General features: G+C 37.6%; 2 protein-coding genes across 2 annotated transcripts in view; one reads left to right on the forward strand and one right to left on the reverse strand.

The window, feature by feature from the left end:
• Positions 1-3,254, forward strand: part of mad1l1 (mitotic arrest deficient 1 like 1) — a 28,372-nt gene extending 25,118 nt beyond the window's left edge. Inside the window, exon 18 of the mRNA XM_077718174.1 lies at positions 1,190-3,254. Within this exon, the coding sequence (XP_077574300.1) occupies positions 1,190-1,342 (153 nt within the window). The 3' untranslated portion in view covers positions 1,343-3,254. The remainder of the gene's footprint in view (positions 1-1,189) is intronic.
• Positions 3,255-3,473: 219 nt separating this feature from the next.
• The window catches only part of LOC144197659 (protein ELFN1-like), a 50,360-nt gene continuing 35,631 nt past the window's right edge, over positions 3,474-18,202 (reverse strand). Inside the window, exons 3-6 of the mRNA XM_077718173.1 lie at positions 9,740-10,170; positions 9,498-9,651; positions 8,515-8,681; positions 3,474-8,192 (exon numbers count right to left, since the gene is read on the reverse strand). Of these exons, the coding sequence (XP_077574299.1) occupies positions 6,164-8,192; positions 8,515-8,681; positions 9,498-9,651; positions 9,740-9,969 (2,580 nt within the window). The 5' untranslated portion in view covers positions 9,970-10,170 and the 3' untranslated portion in view covers positions 3,474-6,163. The remainder of the gene's footprint in view (positions 8,193-8,514; positions 8,682-9,497; positions 9,652-9,739; positions 10,171-18,202) is intronic.

Genomic DNA, 18,202 nt, shown 5'->3' on the forward strand with positions numbered 1-18,202 from the left:
ACTTTCCAAAAATTTAATAGGCACCATAGAAGGCGCTCTTGTCATATTGGTTATGTTCTTCAACATGACGCCAAGACTCCCGCATTCAAACGAGCATGTTGTTGTAGTAAAGGTCAGAAATGGTTTAGCGTACTCGACCCACGCACGGCTGCAAACGGGTGTTGATAAGGTCACTATTTAAATAGAACTGATTTAAAGGAAACCAGAGTCAGCAAGCCTTTCCTTCACAATTCTGAAATTCCTGTCTTGGCATGTAACAAGTCAAAATGTGGCATGCAAAGCCTATCATCTACGGTTTAGCTGTCAGCAATAAGTATCATCTAAAATATATACTGACATCTTATAGTTTCGCCTTATAGTGCGGAAAATACGGTCATTAAAATGTAACTTTATTGATTATCTTATGACAAAGTATTACTAGAGATGCAATCAGATTGCAATGGCAAATTTGGCAAAGTGCTTCAAATATAGTCAAAGAATTGCCGTAGTTTACGGACTATAAGTCGCACTTTTTTTCATAGTTTTACTGGGCCTGTGACAAATACTTAACAAATACTTTTTTGTCCTCTTTTACGACAAAAAACTGCTTTTTTGTCTTTTTGTTGGCTATAGTTATCTAAAAACTATAAAAAAAATACATTACTCTATTCCTATTTAGCCCGTTGTTACCCATTTTAACATTTTTTCAAGCTATTCTTTCAATATTTAATGCTCGTCATTGCCCTAATATTCAGGTGTTAAGATGTTTTTGAGTTTCCAGCATACCACTACTGACTCCCACAGCAACCTCCCTCCTTGATTTCCTTCCTTGACGAGATGTTTTAATTACTCCATCCTTCGTTTCCCTCATCACTTTCTCTTCCACTCCGTCGCCCCGAGCTGCTCCGTTTAATTAATCCACGCATATTTTTTTATTCACAAAGTCGCACAGCACACCATCTTGACAATTTTCCCCAGAGAAAGTAGCAACCTGAAGAAGTTATGCACCTTAAAGTTCATTTTGTGTGTCTTTACAGACAGACAGCTAGATATATATTCATGTGTTTTATATGATATATTTATATACATCTGGGTTATGAACTGTATATAGCCAAGAAGGGGGGCCTATGGCTCGTGAGCCACATGTGGCTCTTTTGATGGGTTTTGATGTACCTTTTGCAATGTATTAATGTCTGTTTGGGATTTGCAGGGACTCTCGGGAAGCATGGAGTTGATGGAGACAGCGTTTTCCAAGACACTGAGTGATCTAGTGGATCTGCACCTCCATCACCAAAACAGCATTCCAGTGTTCACCTCGGCACTCACCATTGATCTTTTTGGACGCCAGACCACCATCACCTAAAATCTCAGGCAATTTTTTTAAAAACACTTTATTTTTTATGCATATCTTTTAAAAATTTTTTTTTTTTTTAATTTTAAAAGATTTTTTTTATTAGACCAAGCCACCAATTCAGGCTGGTTCCCATAGTCCGGTCCTTGAGAGCCCCTATCCAGTCTGTTTTCCATATCTCCCTCCACCAATACGTATGAATTAAATAATATGGATCGGTATCAAGCTTCTGAACAGCTTGCTGATGAGTTGAGTATTTGATTCAGGATGGTAGAGGAGAAAGATATGGAACACAGACTGGATAGGGCCTCTTGAGGAGCGGACTTGGCCACCCCTGCTGTAATATATTGAACACCTTTATTAAAAATTGCAGCCTCAAATAATATGATCAGTCTTTTTTTAATTTTTTTTTTACCTAATATTCAGTTTTTTTAATTTAATTTTTAATTGTTTTTCCCTTCACAATATATTTAGTATTTCTAGGTGGTTTATGGTAGAAAACCAGCAAATGCAATTAACTTTTCATGAAATTGTAATATTCTGATTCTGAAATGCTGTGGGATTTCCAAAATGTATTTTAAATCTCACCTCTTTTTGTTAACCGCTTTATCTTCATTAGGCTCGCCAGGGGTGCTGGAGCCTTTCCCAACTGACTCCAAGCCAGAGCTGGGGGTGGGCACCCTGAATCGGTGGCCAACCAATCACAGGGCACAGGGAGACGAACAACCTAGGGACAATTTTGAGTGTCCAATTAGCTTACCATGCATATATTTGGAATGTGGGAGGAAACCGGAGTACCCGGAGAAAACCCACACAGGCCCGAGTAGAACATGTAAACTCCACACAGGTGGACATGACCTGGATTTGAACCCAGGACCCCAGAGCTGTGAGGCCGACTTGCTAAACACTTTCTACATCGGGCCGACCTTAATTTAAAATTTAAAAAATAACCCCATCAATAATCTTGTGTTTAGTAAATGCTAAGTTGATAAAGTTAATTAATATACATAAATATTTTTAATAAATAAGAATAAAGGTGCAAAATATAATTTTATATATGATGCAAATATTAAAAAATCAGACATGCATCATAAATGATTTGCAATGTCACAAATCAAGAAGTTTTAATTTCTTTTCCATATTTTAATATTTGCACAAAGTATAGAAATATGACTCTAAATAGGAGTTAGTCTTTTTATTGGAATGCTGGGCTCACCAAGAGACTGTTAAGCCATGAAGGTCATGGCTGCCATTTGTGACTGCTATGAAATTAATGTACCGCATGGACATTTTGTTTCTGATTGCATCATATGCAATAATCAATAAAGCATGAGCGCACGGCGTGAAAGAAATGGTCGCGATAGCGAGACCAAATATTTCACCAACATGGTGTAACCTCAATGACAGCCTCTTGGCGTGACCCCCGCTAAAGTGCTGAATTTGAGGTTAGGTCTGCCTTGTAAAGTGGATTGCTTATTGATTTATTTATTTATTGTCGTACCGTGTGGCATCCATTGAACAAACTAAAAAGTGAGACGTTTAAAATAGGAAGAAACAGTGTTTAAAAATATTGGTATAACTGCTTCTTTACTTTTGAATAATGTTTTTTGAGCAATGCCACAAAATATATATATATTTTTTTAGATTTTACTGTATGAATTATAGTGGTCTTGTCTTTTATGATGCCAAAATAGTTATTTTCATCATAAGGAAGGACATTGGAAAACCTATTCATATATTAGCATGTTTCCAAATGACCATATATGGTAATGATGATACTTTTAAAAACTTCAGACAAGTGAAAAATATTCCTCAAAAGATTTTTTTTTTCTGGAACAATGATTATAGCTGATAAAAGAAAATGAGGTGAGAATATAATCATTGCAGTTAATTCTGTTTCAGTAGAAAGATAAAAATAAAAAAAATGTCTCGGGAGATAAAAAAAAAAAGTCATTTGACATCCAACAGTGAAATGGAATTGCTGATATATTTTAGAGAGAAGCCACTTTGAGCATTGCAATACCCAAATAAATGACTAATTTGGCAAATGTCATTAATTAGAGGACACAAACATGTCTTATTCCAGAATAAAATAAGAAATCCCACATCTGCTGCAAACTTTAATGTTCCAGAAAAGCAGACAAAAGTGAAAGAAATGTATACTTTTATTGTGCTCTTTTTAATTGTGACAAGAAAATAAGAAAAAGAAAAAAGGTGCCTTTTTTGTTAAAGATGTCCAAAGCAAAACGGGATCCGCTGCATTCCGCTTTCAAGGCATTCCCGTTTTCCAAAAGTAGATACGATACGATCACGGAAAACCTCCGAGAAAACCAACCAAAATTAGTAATAAACATGGCTACATTGACAATATTGTCGCTGGCCCTGGCTATAAACGGCAGTTGGTAAACAACAACAATAAGAAAGCTAATTTACTTAGCAAAGCAAAACATGACAAGAAGAATGATTCTTTTTTTTCTTAGTTATTTTTTTTAAGGCTGCTGTTAAGTTGAAGCCACAATCCAGCTGTCATTGCCTTTTTGAATGGCGCACTTTGATATAGAAAATACGCTTTTCTTTTGCCATGAAATACCCCCTAAAATGTGTTCTCATGAGTATTTGGTAATTAAGCACAACAAAAAAATGACACTAAAAAAAGGGTGTTTTTTGAAAGAGGCTTTTGTCAAGCAGAGTTGACAATTGGATTATTTGTAATATAATATATTATTGTGGTTACTATTGTTGATATGGATAAAAAAATAAGACAAATAGAGAACAAAAGTTTGGATCTTTGTTCTTGTTATTAATTTTCTTATTATTCTTAACATTTCAACTTGTATTAATTTTTATTTTTTTTAATTTTTGTATTTTTTTTACCTGTACTTTTGGCCATTTTACCAAATTCTCTTGAGAACATGCTAATTCCATATTTTAGCAGTCTTTATGTTAAATCCCCTTGACTTAATTGGCATTACCACAACTTCACAGTCCAGTTGTATTCATTAAAAAAACAAAAACAAAAGAATAACCCTGATTCAAAAGATGTCCATACATGCTCAATAGTGTTTGAGTTTGGGTTTTTTTGTTTTGTTGGAAACTTGTTCAATTCAGCTATCCGCAAAAGAATACATTCATCTGCGTTTACAACTAATTGTTTTGTGGGGGTAAATGTAGAATAAGAGTGGAAAGGTTTGTCGAATTATTTAGCACAGCATTTCGGTCTTAAAAACAACAATTGGCGACTTGAAAAGTTGACGCTTTTTTGTGCAAATTTATCGTTGGCAAATCTTCAAATGTTGATATCAAGAAAAGAACATGGGTATGTATGTATTTGTGTGTAAAATTACTGTGAATTGTCAAATTTGACAAAATAGCAAAACAGTGAAACCAGAAATTCAGAAGCAAAATGAAGCAAAATTATTTTTTTAAAGAAAAAGAAAAAAAACAGTTCCATACTGCACGATGCTGTAAAGATGAAACACAGTGGAGCTACGGCATTTTTCCCCAAAAGGGTTCTGAGCGCTATTCCTCCCCTTTTTAAAAAGTTTTGGAACTTTTTTTGTTTTTTTAACAGTGCAGTTTTCCCATATTTTAATGAGAATTAAAGACATTCATTAGAAGTTTTTTTTTTTTTAAGTAATAAAAACTAACACCCAATGTAGGGGAAAAGTCTGAAACATTTCAAAAACTTCTTTTTCAAATATATATATATAGTACATTCGACAACCCTCTTGTACCACAGTCTCCAGATCCCTGTTGTATTCTTGAAGAAAGGGGGCGCTCTTGTCATCAAGTCCCATGTCAAGTTCAAATAAAAAGAGGATCATCATAAGAACAACAAGTTTCAGGTAAGAATAATTCATATTACTAATAATTATAATAATATTAACATATGGTCATTTTTTTTCTTTTTTTTTCTTCCATCTTTAAATTCTGTATACGAAACCATTTTGGCAAGAAGAAGCCAACAAAATAAACCTATTTGGCACAAAATACAGCACTTACGCTCACACAAATTTTTCCCCATTTCACACTGGCTATAAAGGTTGCTTGAGGTGCTTGCGTTTTCCACTGCAAATATACTGAGAAAAGTCCATACCTAAAAGGAGGTTAAGGGTAAGAAATAAACGTATGCTGTAGCAAACTGGCCACACAGAGTTTACATGACGAAAAACAAGAATTTCCCCCTTTTTTTTGGTCATAAAATGAAGATTAATGTCATTAAATATAGCAAGAACATGATATAATGGAGTTGTATTCTGTTTTTATCATTTCTAGTAAACAGAATATGACCCCACAGTGGCCAGGTATTTATATTTTTTAGAATTAGAGGCTATTTTTTTTATCCAAAATGGAGACTAAGGGCCTTTGCAGCATGGAGTTTAAGTCAAGAAAAATTAATGTTCTTGAGTGAAGAAATACTGGCTGTGGTTTACAGTTAAGGTACTAGAAATAGTACCTTTTTTTTTTTTTCCATGTGGAAATATGAATATGTAATTGGGAGTGGGTACCAAAGAGACGAAAAGGGGAAGGCTAATGTTGCCTAGCAACCTGTCTTGTAACAAATTAAAGTGTGTCCAATAGCTTAGATTGTCTCAGGTTTAAAAACCAGGAGAGGGTGCCTGTTAGCTTTTTTTTTCATATCTCTGGAAAAAGTACAGACTGCTACCTAAATTTGAACTATGAGATTCAATATATTAGAAAAACGTTTCTCTAAAGATGTTTTTTTTTTCGTTGTTGTTGTTCGGTTAAAGATAATTTTCTCCTTGCGCTTTTGGAATCTTCGGCTCCTTGTATTTTGTATTTACAGGACTTCCACAGTGTTGTTGTGCCCCCTCAGGCCTTTTGTTGTGCTGACACACCCTTCCAATAGTCCAAAATGTCATGGAGATCCTCATCCTTGGCAAACTGGACCTTGCGGCGTAGAGCGTGCCCAGCCGCGACGTAGCCTTCGTCCTCCATAGATGCCTGCCGGTGCCTCTTCCGGTGTAGCTTGAATCGCTCCCAAAGCCCCAAGGTGGGGGTGCACAGAAGCCCTTCCTCTTCTTCCTCCTCGTCATCTTCATCTGGGCTAGAGCAGTAGCTAAGGTTGTGATACTGAGGCGAGAGAGCGTAGTGGGGGGCGAGTTGAGAATAGGCTAGTTCTCTCTGCTTGGACTGCCTACCCAGCGTCACCGGGTCAAGGACGGATGGTTTACGCCCACTGGTGTGGTAGTGGAAATCCTGCATGGTCTGAGGGTGGTGCTGAAGTTCCTGGGAACCCGGATAAGAGTGACGGTGCTCGTGGTACTGCCGGATCCGCTTGGCTTCGGCTCGTAGAATGGCCGCCGCCGGGTTGACCGTACGGACTGGTTCGTCTCCACCTGGGTCACCGGGTGAATTCCTCTCAATGTAGCGAGTCTCTGAGGGATAAAAAGTGCCTTCCGAGTGGAACGAACGAGGACTTCGAACTGAACCGGGGGAGGAAGAGGTGCTGGGTCTTTTGGAAGCTACGGGGGCTTCCATGCTATGGTGCCGCTGTAGAGAGTGGTGGTAGCCTCGACCCCCTCGTCCTCCTTTGCAGACAGGGGAGAGGAACTCGGACCCTTCATCTCCCTGTTCGGAGAGGAGTACAAGTTGTGGTTCAGCAGTAGACACGGACCCCCCGCCAGCTGATGAAGGGGATTTGATACCCTGCTGGAAGGAGGTAGACTCAGACTTGAGAGCATCAATACAGTTGTTGATGATCTGGTTGACTTTATCTACTTCCTTGGCGATAGTAGAGATCTCTGCCACAGAACCCTGGGGATTTGCTTGTTGTGGTATTTCCCGCTCCCTCTCTATGCCAGACCCTCGAACCTCCATGTAGTTGAGCTTGGTGGACTTGTGTACTGGAGTTTCAACCACCTCCTGCAACTGGTAGGGATCTATTTCCGCACCTTGAGGAAGGTAGGGCATCCTGGACACTTTATCCCCCCCAGGCGGAAGTTTCTGTGCAACAGGACAGCCGCCACTCTCTACATCCCCTTTGTCGCCGTACTTTAACTCGATCAGGGTCCTCTGAATTCGGCTTATCTTGCGCTCTTTCTCTTGCGCAATCCTCCTCCGTCTAAGGCAGTGGACTACCAGGCCAAGGAACAGCAGCATTCCAAACAGGCAACCCAAGATAGTCATAATGTAGTGAGTGGCAGATGACTGATTGGCAACCCGTTCTGGTCTGACTCCACGACCCGTAGAGAGAGTAAGACAGGTGTGGTTAAAACGCAGAGAGTTACGTATAGAGGCTACACAGTATGTGTAGTCTGTGTTTGCTTTTAGGTGGGTTAGCTCAATGTCCTGTCTCTGGTACTTTAGGTTCTGGATGTCAGTGAAGAAACTGTTGTTATACAACATCAATATGTACATCTTGCGGTACGGGTGTGGGATTTCCACTGTGATCACAGCACTCGATTGCAACACTTCCTTCAGCGTCATGACAGGATTGATCTCGGTAAAGATGGTGTGGTAGATGACCTCGTCTGGCGGTGTTCCGGATGCGCAGTCATCCAGTCCGCAAGGGGAAAAGTCTGGTGATACAGTGGTGGAATCCAGCAAACTGTTGATGTTAAAGGCGGTAGAGTTGCTGCCGTCCTCGGTGCACACCAGGCCGAGAACGTGCAGGGCGTTGCGCTGGGTTGCCAAGCGGGGGTTTTGGTTCAGCAAGTTGTAGCCGGAGAAACCATGAGGGGAGTCACACACCATGCGTTCGCTGGTTTTGTTGGGAAAAGCGGCAAGCCAGCGCAGGAATGGCAGAAGCTCGCAGGAACAGTTGAAGGGGTTTGTGTACAACTCGCAGGTAGTCAGCTTGGAAAGGCCTGAGAACAAACTGCCATCGAGCACCTGGATCCTAGTGAAGATAAGAGAATCTTCAATTATAGATTGCCCAACGCGTTCTTTCTTAAAACAAATCTATTTCCTTCTTGATTTTATTGTTTGAGTCTGTCTTTCTATTCTGCAATCTAATAAGAGTTCATAGTACTCATATTTCAGTAGACAATTCTTAGGTGATGTTAGTATACTTGACTTTTATCATCAATCAGTGATCCTCATCCATTTTTATTTCGGTTGTAAACTCACAGTCCAGAACGGAGACAAATTTTCTCCGCCCCCGTGTCTACTTTAACCTCACTCCCACTGATGACTGGCTAATCCCCCCATTTCAAATGTACCTGTTCATGGATAGGTCAATATTCTCAATGTTGGGGCACTCCCAGAATGTATTGGGTAAGACAGCTTCGATGAGGTTGGCTTGGAGGTAAAGGTACTGTAGTTTTCCCAAGCCTCGCAGCATTCCCTCAGTGAGGTTTCTCAGTTTGTTGAAGCCCATCTGGAGAACCTTGGGAGATTTACAGGGGCGGGTTGGATGGAGGGAGGGAGGACAAAGACAAGTGGGATTACTGGTAATCTCCAATGAGCTATGAGCTAACGGCTCAGCACACTCTTGATGTTTTGCATGATGATCAAAGCCTGAGTCTTTGCATACTCTATTCTTTTCAGCACCATTGACTTAAGTTGCAGGGATACACGTGATGAGACTTCAGATTGATTGATTTGTTCTAGAGTGACTATTTTAAGGCAGGTGTAACGTCTACATGACTAGGCATGTAATGAAAGGCAGAAATTACTCATTGTTCATTTAACTGAAGTAAACGTGATGGTACTGACACATGGTACGTGATAGCATTGATTGACGTTAACCTGGTGAATGGTGTAATTTAATGTGTCATTTTTTCCCTACAAGTGTCAATATCTTGTCATTGTAATGTTTCTAAAGTTCCATTCTAAATTGACCTTTCCCATGTCTACCCCTCTCAATTTTTCACTTTGACCATGTGTCAACAATGTTTCTTAACTTGTCAGTGCCACTCCATGTCAAATTGTTACTTAACCATATGCCAATGCCAAGACTCGTGATGTCACTCTTACCATGACTCAATGCTGTCACTTGCATACATTGTTACCATAACTTTGTGTCAATATATACTCAACTTATCACCAGAGCCATGTTTTGCCACTTATCATGGGCCCCCACTTACATAGATTGTCCATTTAACCCTTTAACTTGTCCCTTTTGACCATAAATTCCATCACTTATAACCCTGTGTCAATGCCATCATGCAACCTGTGACCTTTTACCACCGTAATGTCTTACCTGCAAGTTAAACTGTGCCGAGAAGGCACCGTCCTCTACATAGCTGATGTCGTTCTTGGTGAGGTTCAGGTAAGTGAGATTGCCAAAGCGACTGAGGGACGAGTAGTGCACTGATCGGATCTTGTTCTCGTTCAGCCTCAGATCCACGATAGTGCTGCAGAAGATACACACGTAAGTGTTAGGGATACAAAAATTGACCAATGTCTTGTCTTGTATTATTAATCAAGGAAAACTGGTGTTGCCTGTTAATGTGGGCAGGAATGGCTTCATATGGAGGCTGATTCATGCTGCAGATGGCCAACCAAACAAAACCCTTCTCGCCTTCAATCAACCAACAGTCAGCCATTGCCACAGGTAACCTCATGACGGACAGTAGTGTAAGCCAGCCCAGGAACGATCTAAAAGCGATTGAAACTCCACCGCCGCCATTCGATCTAGGCTGCTGGGCTAGGTGAATCGTCTGAATATCCATTGTAGAAATTGACTCCAGGAATACACAAAGGGAAGACAGAAAACAAGAGGGAAGTAGACAACTGCGTCCAAGTTCCTAATTCGTGCTGACAGGTTCGGAATAGTCGGTTCTCATGTCTGTGGAATCCGTCTGCGTCTCTGAGTGGACAAAGCCTCACTCTCCTGCTTCTTCATCCTCAAAATTCTGGTGCAGATGGGTGCCCTGCAGGTGGGTACAACACAGAGGTAAGTAAAAATCAAGTCATGACAACAACAACAACAACTAAAGGATAATCAATGAGAAATCTAGTGTATTATGATGCCATGGGTGTTCCTACACATTATCTTTTAATCTCTTGAGTTCTTTAAAACAAAGTAGCTAAGTCATAATGAAAAAAAATCTAATCTTGTCTTGACACAGTTGGATTTCTCTTTTCTGCAAACAAAATCTACTGCCTAGTTTTTATCCTTGAGTCCCTTTAGGCTGCTGCTAAAAATGGACACATATGAAACACTATTCATTAAAAGCAAGGAAATACTATCAATGCTCGACAGTGTTGTTGAGCTGTTGCTATTCTTAGGCAGAGTATTCTATAAAGAAGAAGGACAATACTTTTTTGATGGATGTCAAGGTATGTCTCGAATTCATGGATTATTTAAATAATGTAAATAGGTTTGATTCTGGTTTCCAATGTTTTTTTTCTTAATTCTGTGCAAACATCTCAACAAGTTTGCACTTCATGATTGGTAGACAACACTTATGTCCATTGAAACAAAAGACAATGGACATACCCGTTGGCCAATGAAGATCCTAGATTAAATCAGGATGTACTAAAAGATGTTTTATTAGTCTTGTGGCTCAGCATCTTGACGGCTTATAAAGGAGAACAAGGCCAATCACATTATAACGATGGCCGATTAAATTTAATGCATTCGCCTCTTGCAAATGTTTGCTAGTATGACCGTTACAGGAAAAATTAATGAACAATGGTTTGATAAATATTAAAGCTAAATTAGAAAATTGGATGCTGTAAATTGTACAAAGGTGTGTGTGTTCTGTTTGAGCAACTGATTCAGGGTCTGTGTATTGTTAGTTGACTATTAATTGTAGTATTATTTATATATATTATCACATACATATATATACACACATATACAGACTGTGTGTATATATGTGTGTATTTATTTATATATGTATGTATAATATACACAAATAAATACACACACATAAATATGTATATATACAACATATATACATACGCATGTATATATATACATGTATGTTATTATATACATAAATAATATTGCAACTAATAGTCAAATAATATTACACTTTTAGAAAAATTAAAACTGAAAAAACAGTTAAATACATATTGAAATAATACCTTTTGTAGTACTTTTGCATAAATTTGCCATTTATCTTATCTTATATCTGCTCATATTCAAATTTAAAATATAAAATAATGAAAACTGAAAATATATGTATATAAATTCAATATATATCATTGATTTATATAGATGATTGATAATCCATCATCATATTATGCATTGCTACTCCTCCACCATTGGCGGCAGTGCGGTTCTTTTTCATTATTGCACTTGAATGAGAAGTAGAGTAAAGAGTTTCATTCATAATTGTTCAAATTGACACGCATGCTGTCAAAATACATTATATTAGATGATCGATCAAAAAATTGGAAAATTTATTCATTGGTGAGTCAAATATAATCGATCGTTGCATTCAGATCTGTATTAAACTATATTGTTTAACCCTTATTAAAACGACACGCGTCTAAACATGTGAGACGATGCAATTGTTTGTAAAGTTCTTTTTTCATTTCTAGGGTGAGATCGCGATTGATTTGAACTGTTTGTCACTATCTTTTTTGCAGACAACATGAAAAGAAGTTTTCTTATAAGAGGAAAAGTTGAGATGATGAAAATAAATACATTTTTGAGGAATCCACATGTGAAAGAAAACGTCATCAGGTAAGCAAAACCAGATGTCAATATTATCTCCATGTGTGCAAATGGTATTTGTTGAAATTGCATTGATATATAATGCACGATTTAATGTTCTATTTTACTTCTGCACTTGTTTAGTAGCAAAAATGCTGACAGCTGCAGGTTATGGTAGTTGGCACACTAATTTGTACAATTTTCTCAATGCTAAGGAGTATATATATATTCAATTTAAATTGCAATGTTAACTCTCTAGGAAATAGTGTCACGTTTTATGGTGTGCAATGGGTTTGAAATCCGAAATTGCAATTTATAGAGTATGTTTAATCTTAAAACTGCTTCTGATGTTTAAATGGCTTTCCAAAAGGAGTATTAAAATGCCAACATTTTCAGCTCCAATGTCCATCTAATTCTATGAGGTTGTTAAAATGTTGGAATACCTTTTTTATTGGGAGTTGACTGAGTTTATCTTTGTCTGTGAGCACAATTCTACAATATCTTTGTTTGTGCAGCTGACACCATAAATAACTCAATTTAATGATTGTTCTATGTAATGCATCCTTTTTTTATTTCCTCACGTGTACACTATAATTATCAAAAATACCTTTAAAAAATAAGTTAAAATTAAATAAATAAAATCTAAATGAACAAAATACATAATTAATTAAATAATTAAATACATTTTTTTAATTATATAATTAATAATTAAATACATTTTAAAAATATATATAATTTGTAAAAATGTATTTAATTATTTAATTCATTATTATGTATTTTGTTCATTTAGATTTTTTATTTATTTATTCATTTATTTTTTCAATTTAATTTATTTTTTAAGGCATTTTTTTCAATAATTTGTGTACTTGGATAGCAAACTACAGGTAAACATAGTTTAGAGAAGCTCATAGATGCAAAGAACAAAATAGAAGAGTTGGTAGTCTATTTACAATAAGGCTATGATAGCTCAATAAACACAATTAGACTATGATGGATATTAAATTAGGTGCAAAAATGAGCAGCCATGTGGCACTGAGCCCAGACAAATATCACAACCCAGTTCCATAGACCTAAAGTTCTATTGCACAGTCCAGGAAATGCTCAATGGCAGTGATCCAAGTATTCAGAGGGAAGTGTATAAGTTGATAAACACTGTACTGTATCCTGCCATTTTGGTACATATTTCTTATACATTGTCAAGCAAATATGTTTTTTTTTATTCCACGTGTAGGATTATCTGTGTATTGCGTTTGTTGATCTGAACAAAGATGGCAGTGGTATTTGGCCCTGAGGGTTGCACATAGAAAAATCCTAGAACTGCCACTGTCTGTCCAATACACTAAAAACTTCAACATTTTCAAATATACGAAAGGGAAAGTTTGATTAAAATGCTTGAAACACGTTTCCCCCAAAAAGTGGGAACATTTGTTCAATTGTGATAGTCGAGTAAGTACTTTCTATGATCGATAATTAGTATTGATTGATAAAGAAGTGTAATACTGCCTGTTTAAAATTAGTGATTTCTCAATGCGGGTTTTCTCCCGAAGAAGCAGTGGGGGAGTTTTCAGTGCTTGAGTCCTTTCTTTTGTCCTCCACTCTATTCGAGCATTTACCGTCGTATCCTTGCCGACTTCGCCCCCTCGCTTCTGATGTAATCTGATTACCCACACCAAGGAGATTAGAGGGCTGTTGCTACAGAAATGGCCTCATACAATCTAGTTGAGTTCATTATGGCATACGTTGGAGCAAGAAACAGTGCAGGCAATGAAGATGGACTAAAATGGTCTCATAATATTTGGAGTCCAAGACATGACCAGCAACAAAACAAAAACAAGCCTTAGTGTTGCCCAGTTTCAGAGAGATCTGCCACTTGTCCTTATTTCAAAGCCATCTTTGTGCATCTGACTTGTTTTGATTTTCATCTTGTCCTTCACTCTTATTGGGGCGATTAAGTTCGGGCATAAAAAAAAAAATGAAAAAGAAGGCTACTCTAGATCTTCGGCATACATCCCTCCCCGCCTTTGGGATTAGGGACAAGGGGGTGTAAACGGGGGAAGGAGACTCTTGAATGATGGACACTTTCTTAAGAGATGGGGAGCGTGACAGACATTTCTATTTAGAAATCTCAAAATGAGAAAAACGGCTCAGACAGTTGATTAGTCTATCAGTAATACTGTAACTAACTGAATACAAATACTTTACTACTGTACTGCTATAGTGTCTATACATACTTCATTTATTTTTCTGACTGATTTCACTACCTACAATTGAACAACGATCCAATAGAACTTCATATTTGGTGTAACCTAGTTTCATTTGTACTATTGCTTTTAAATTATGTCCAGGTTTCCATTTTTTCTACAATGAGAAAATCGTGTAATGTCGTCCATTACAAAAGCCTATAAAGGGTCCGAGAGGACATTTTTCAATAGTACAAGAAGCATGAGTGTAACACATGATGGTAAAAGTCAGGCCATTAAAATAAAATGTAGTATTACTGGAAAATTTAATTCTTGGAGAAATTGTAGCCCACTTAGGTGACTTCCATGAAATGTTTTTGTTCATCAAAATTGGAGATAACTGACTGTAAAAGTCAGTTTTCTACTTGGATAAATCCAATTCAGTCTTATATTTTTTCTAATAAATTAAGATGGTGGCAAGTCAGTAGTTCGATTATATCTGGATTCTTTTAAGTGTGTACTTCTAATTAGTTGTTGGGTTGGGTACCTTTTGCACTCCTCTACAAATGTTTGTGTCTATGCATGCGTTATGTCCGTTTAGTGCCAAACATGCGTACATCTGTGCTGCTGGGGACACATGATGAGCCTCTGTGGTTACGTAAGGCGCTTTAGTATTCCAAAGAGAGCGAGAACAACGAAGGCTGGGAAGCAGAGGAGAGGGAAGGATGGCACGCACCGTGAATGTGAATGGGATTTTTTTTTTTACTGATCGAGTTGACATTGACGATCTGGCTGCAGAAGAAAATCTGCAGCTCTAGTATCTTATGGTCATGTGACCTTGGTTTGTGTAGCATTCTTTCAATTGCAAGACTGGTGCCAATTGGATGCCTGTTTGATTTATTGGATGTGTGAATTTTGAGAAATAACTAGTGCTGGACTGAAAGGGTTTTTTTTAGACATAAAAAGGAAATTTTGGCTACTGGTAAAGATGGTTTAGTGTTCACTGGAACCCAGTTTGCATTAGATTGCATTGAAAATAGTGTATTTACATTCTGGTTTGGATTTTTACGACTCGTAACTTGAATTTCTCTCATATTTAGAGACCAAATGTTGTAATTTGTGCCTTAATGTCCAATTTTCGTTAAAATCAACGATGGTTTAGTCTTCATTGGAACCCAGTTTGTATTAGATTGCATTGAAAATAGTTTATTTAGATTCTGGTTTTGATTTTTGAGATTCGTAACTTGAATTTCTCTCATATCTAGAGACAAAATGTTGTAATTTGAGGCAGTTGTTAACCTGAATCTTTCGAATTTAAAGATAGTGGCAAATATATACCAAAGCTGACCTTAGTTAACCTGTATCTCCCCCTGATTTCTCATTTTCCATCGTAATTTGGATCTTTCATAACTTGTAAACTGTTTCCATGCAAATATGATATATAAATATGATGCATCCAATGGTGTTAAGGCAATGCAGGGACTATCATCAGCATGAATGACACACGCTGCTTTGCATCAACTGCTCCCGGGGTACTGTCAAATTGCTCCAAGAAAGACGTTTATGTAAATTTCAAACACTTTATGACTTTCATGTGCTAATGATATCTTCAATGTGCCGCTGGCTGCATGGAGAAAAAAAATATACTTGATTCCTCCTGACCAGGAGGCCTGTTTTGTGACTCACTTCGTCCATTCCCGGTAGAAGCCTTTAAGTCAAATATGTAAAGAAAATTAAAACTTTTGGTTTTGAATTTTGTTCTAATATACAGTTCTTTGTATAGAATATGGGGTGTTTATATCGTTTTTCACTTGGGTATGTACCTGTTTGGAATATGTAGACATATACGTACATTTACAGGCTCACTAATGTTGCAGATAAACTGATTGAAAGTGATGCGGCGGCCTTGTATGCACACAAGAAAACGTGCACACAGGCTTGCTGGTGGTGACCTAAAACGATTTGTCAGCTCCTTATTTTGCACCTTGGCGTCCTCTCACGAAAATAAAAACCCACACGCAGAGGGTACTATGGTATGGTTATTGTATGGCAAAGTGTGTTCTCAAATGAAATCATTTTTTAGAGAGCGGTCAGTGTAGATCGATGGCTTCAAATGGATTTTCCTTGATCAGTTCAGCTTGGTTAAACCTCTGCTGGTCGCATTTAAAGGGCTAGGTCATATGTCGGTCATCTTTTTCCTCATTTCTCTCTGGTGGAAGGTGAATTATGGAACCCAAGAGGCGTGACACACCTTTGGTCAAATGTTTTAGGTTCTTTCTTATTCCACTGAATTTTGAAAAGTCTCAAGAACTGCAAGTATAACTGGTGGAATTGAGGCTGATACATGAGGAGTAAGCCATAATAGCAAGTGACCATTGTGATACATGGAAGTAATGCTCGATGCCTATTGGAAATTTTGAGTTGAGTTTATTGTAGGGCATATTTTTTCCTGATTTAGGACAGTATTGACATGCAAGTATTAGACCAATCAACAAATATAGCAACAATAAACTAACAAAACGTCCTAATCTCATAGTACATATAAAGATTGACCAATGTAAACTCGGACCACAACCAACCAATCTCTGTAGTCTAATAATTATCACATTGACTGATTGATCAGTATGCAGACTAACCAATGACATTAAGCTGTAAAACCGTAGAAATCAATGCATCATTGAAAACTCAAGGACGAAAACAGCCTTATCACTTGTCATGTAGACTTGGCAAAGTTCCGTAAATCACTGACCAATCATCTGTGCACTTTGTGGTAGACAAAACTCACTGATATATGTTATAATTATAACGTAGACAGCAAGCAAGAAGAAACTAGTGGATTGTCTGTGTTGTTGTTTAATGATTGGAGTCCTGCAATCACTAATCGTTTCTTTTGCATGTTATATTTAAAAAAAAAAAAAGCATAATGTGGAGGACCACTCCACTTTCATTATAATTGTATCATATTAATTTCGACCGAATCCCTTAATATGTTTTTCCCAATTAATTTAAGCCTTAAGGGGTTACAGGTTCTTTCCATAATGACTGAAACCTTTGCATGTGGTAGCTGTTAGCTTGAAAGGCTTTGAGGGAAATAAGTCAGAGCATGGGAGAGACCAGACCATAGTCTGGACTTCTTAACAGGAAGTAGATAGAGCTTATGAGCTGAGCCAGGTGGAGCGTGAGATGACTTGTCTGCCAAGTCCTCAAATTCAAAATGAAGAGGACACACAAACACGCCGTCCTCACTCACATATAGTGAACACCCAAGCATTCAAGCTTAAAGTGTATTTCTCTGACCTTTTAACTCTATTACAACTTTGTCTCAGTTGTCTTTTTTTTTTGTATTTGTCTGGCAAGAATGTGATTTTAAAGTGGAGGGGGTGTTGGACCGCAAACAGACTCCCAACTCAATACAGTTCTTCCACAAACAGACAAGATAGTTACTTTTTAAAGAAACAAAAAAGTTTGGAATGTGATCTAAGATTGAGTTTACGTCTAAAATTGACTGTTTTCTTCTTCCAATATTCCAAAAACTCGCCATCGAAGTACATTCAAGACTGATTGAACATACAGTATTGCAAGGGTGCTCATTTTGTCGATTGCCAAGGTATTAATGGTAGATCGCTTAAATCACTTTACATGTAATGATACAGCCGGATAATCACCAGCAGTGTATTTACCGATCGACCGAGTGATGAAGATTGACACAAACAACCAATCAGTGGTGGTGCAGCTCCTTCAGTCACTTTGTGTCAAATGTGGTAGAACATAAACTTCAACCCAAAAGGTCATTGTATCAACTGTGTGTTGCTGTATCAGACTCGGAGAAGCCATGATGGATGGAAAGGTTCATCATTTCTGACAGATGCTACGTGTTATACTAAATCAGTCTTCAAGCAATCGTGTTTGTGTTTTGCTACTTGATTGGCCTATTACGAGGAAGCAATGTGGGTCAAGTGCAATGAAAGTGAAACGTGAGAGTGTGATTCATTCAAGCATCAATAACAAAATCCTATAATTTGTTGTGGTAATTGGAGAATAAGAGCAGTGATTAGAGTGATTAGAATAGCGCAGACATGGATGGAGTACTTGACAAATAGCGAGACTGTTTTCAGT

The sequence above is a fragment of the Stigmatopora nigra genome, chromosome 6 (genome assembly GCF_051989575.1).
Source record: "Stigmatopora nigra isolate UIUO_SnigA chromosome 6, RoL_Snig_1.1, whole genome shotgun sequence".
Lineage (NCBI taxonomy): Eukaryota > Metazoa > Chordata > Actinopteri > Syngnathiformes > Syngnathidae > Stigmatopora > Stigmatopora nigra.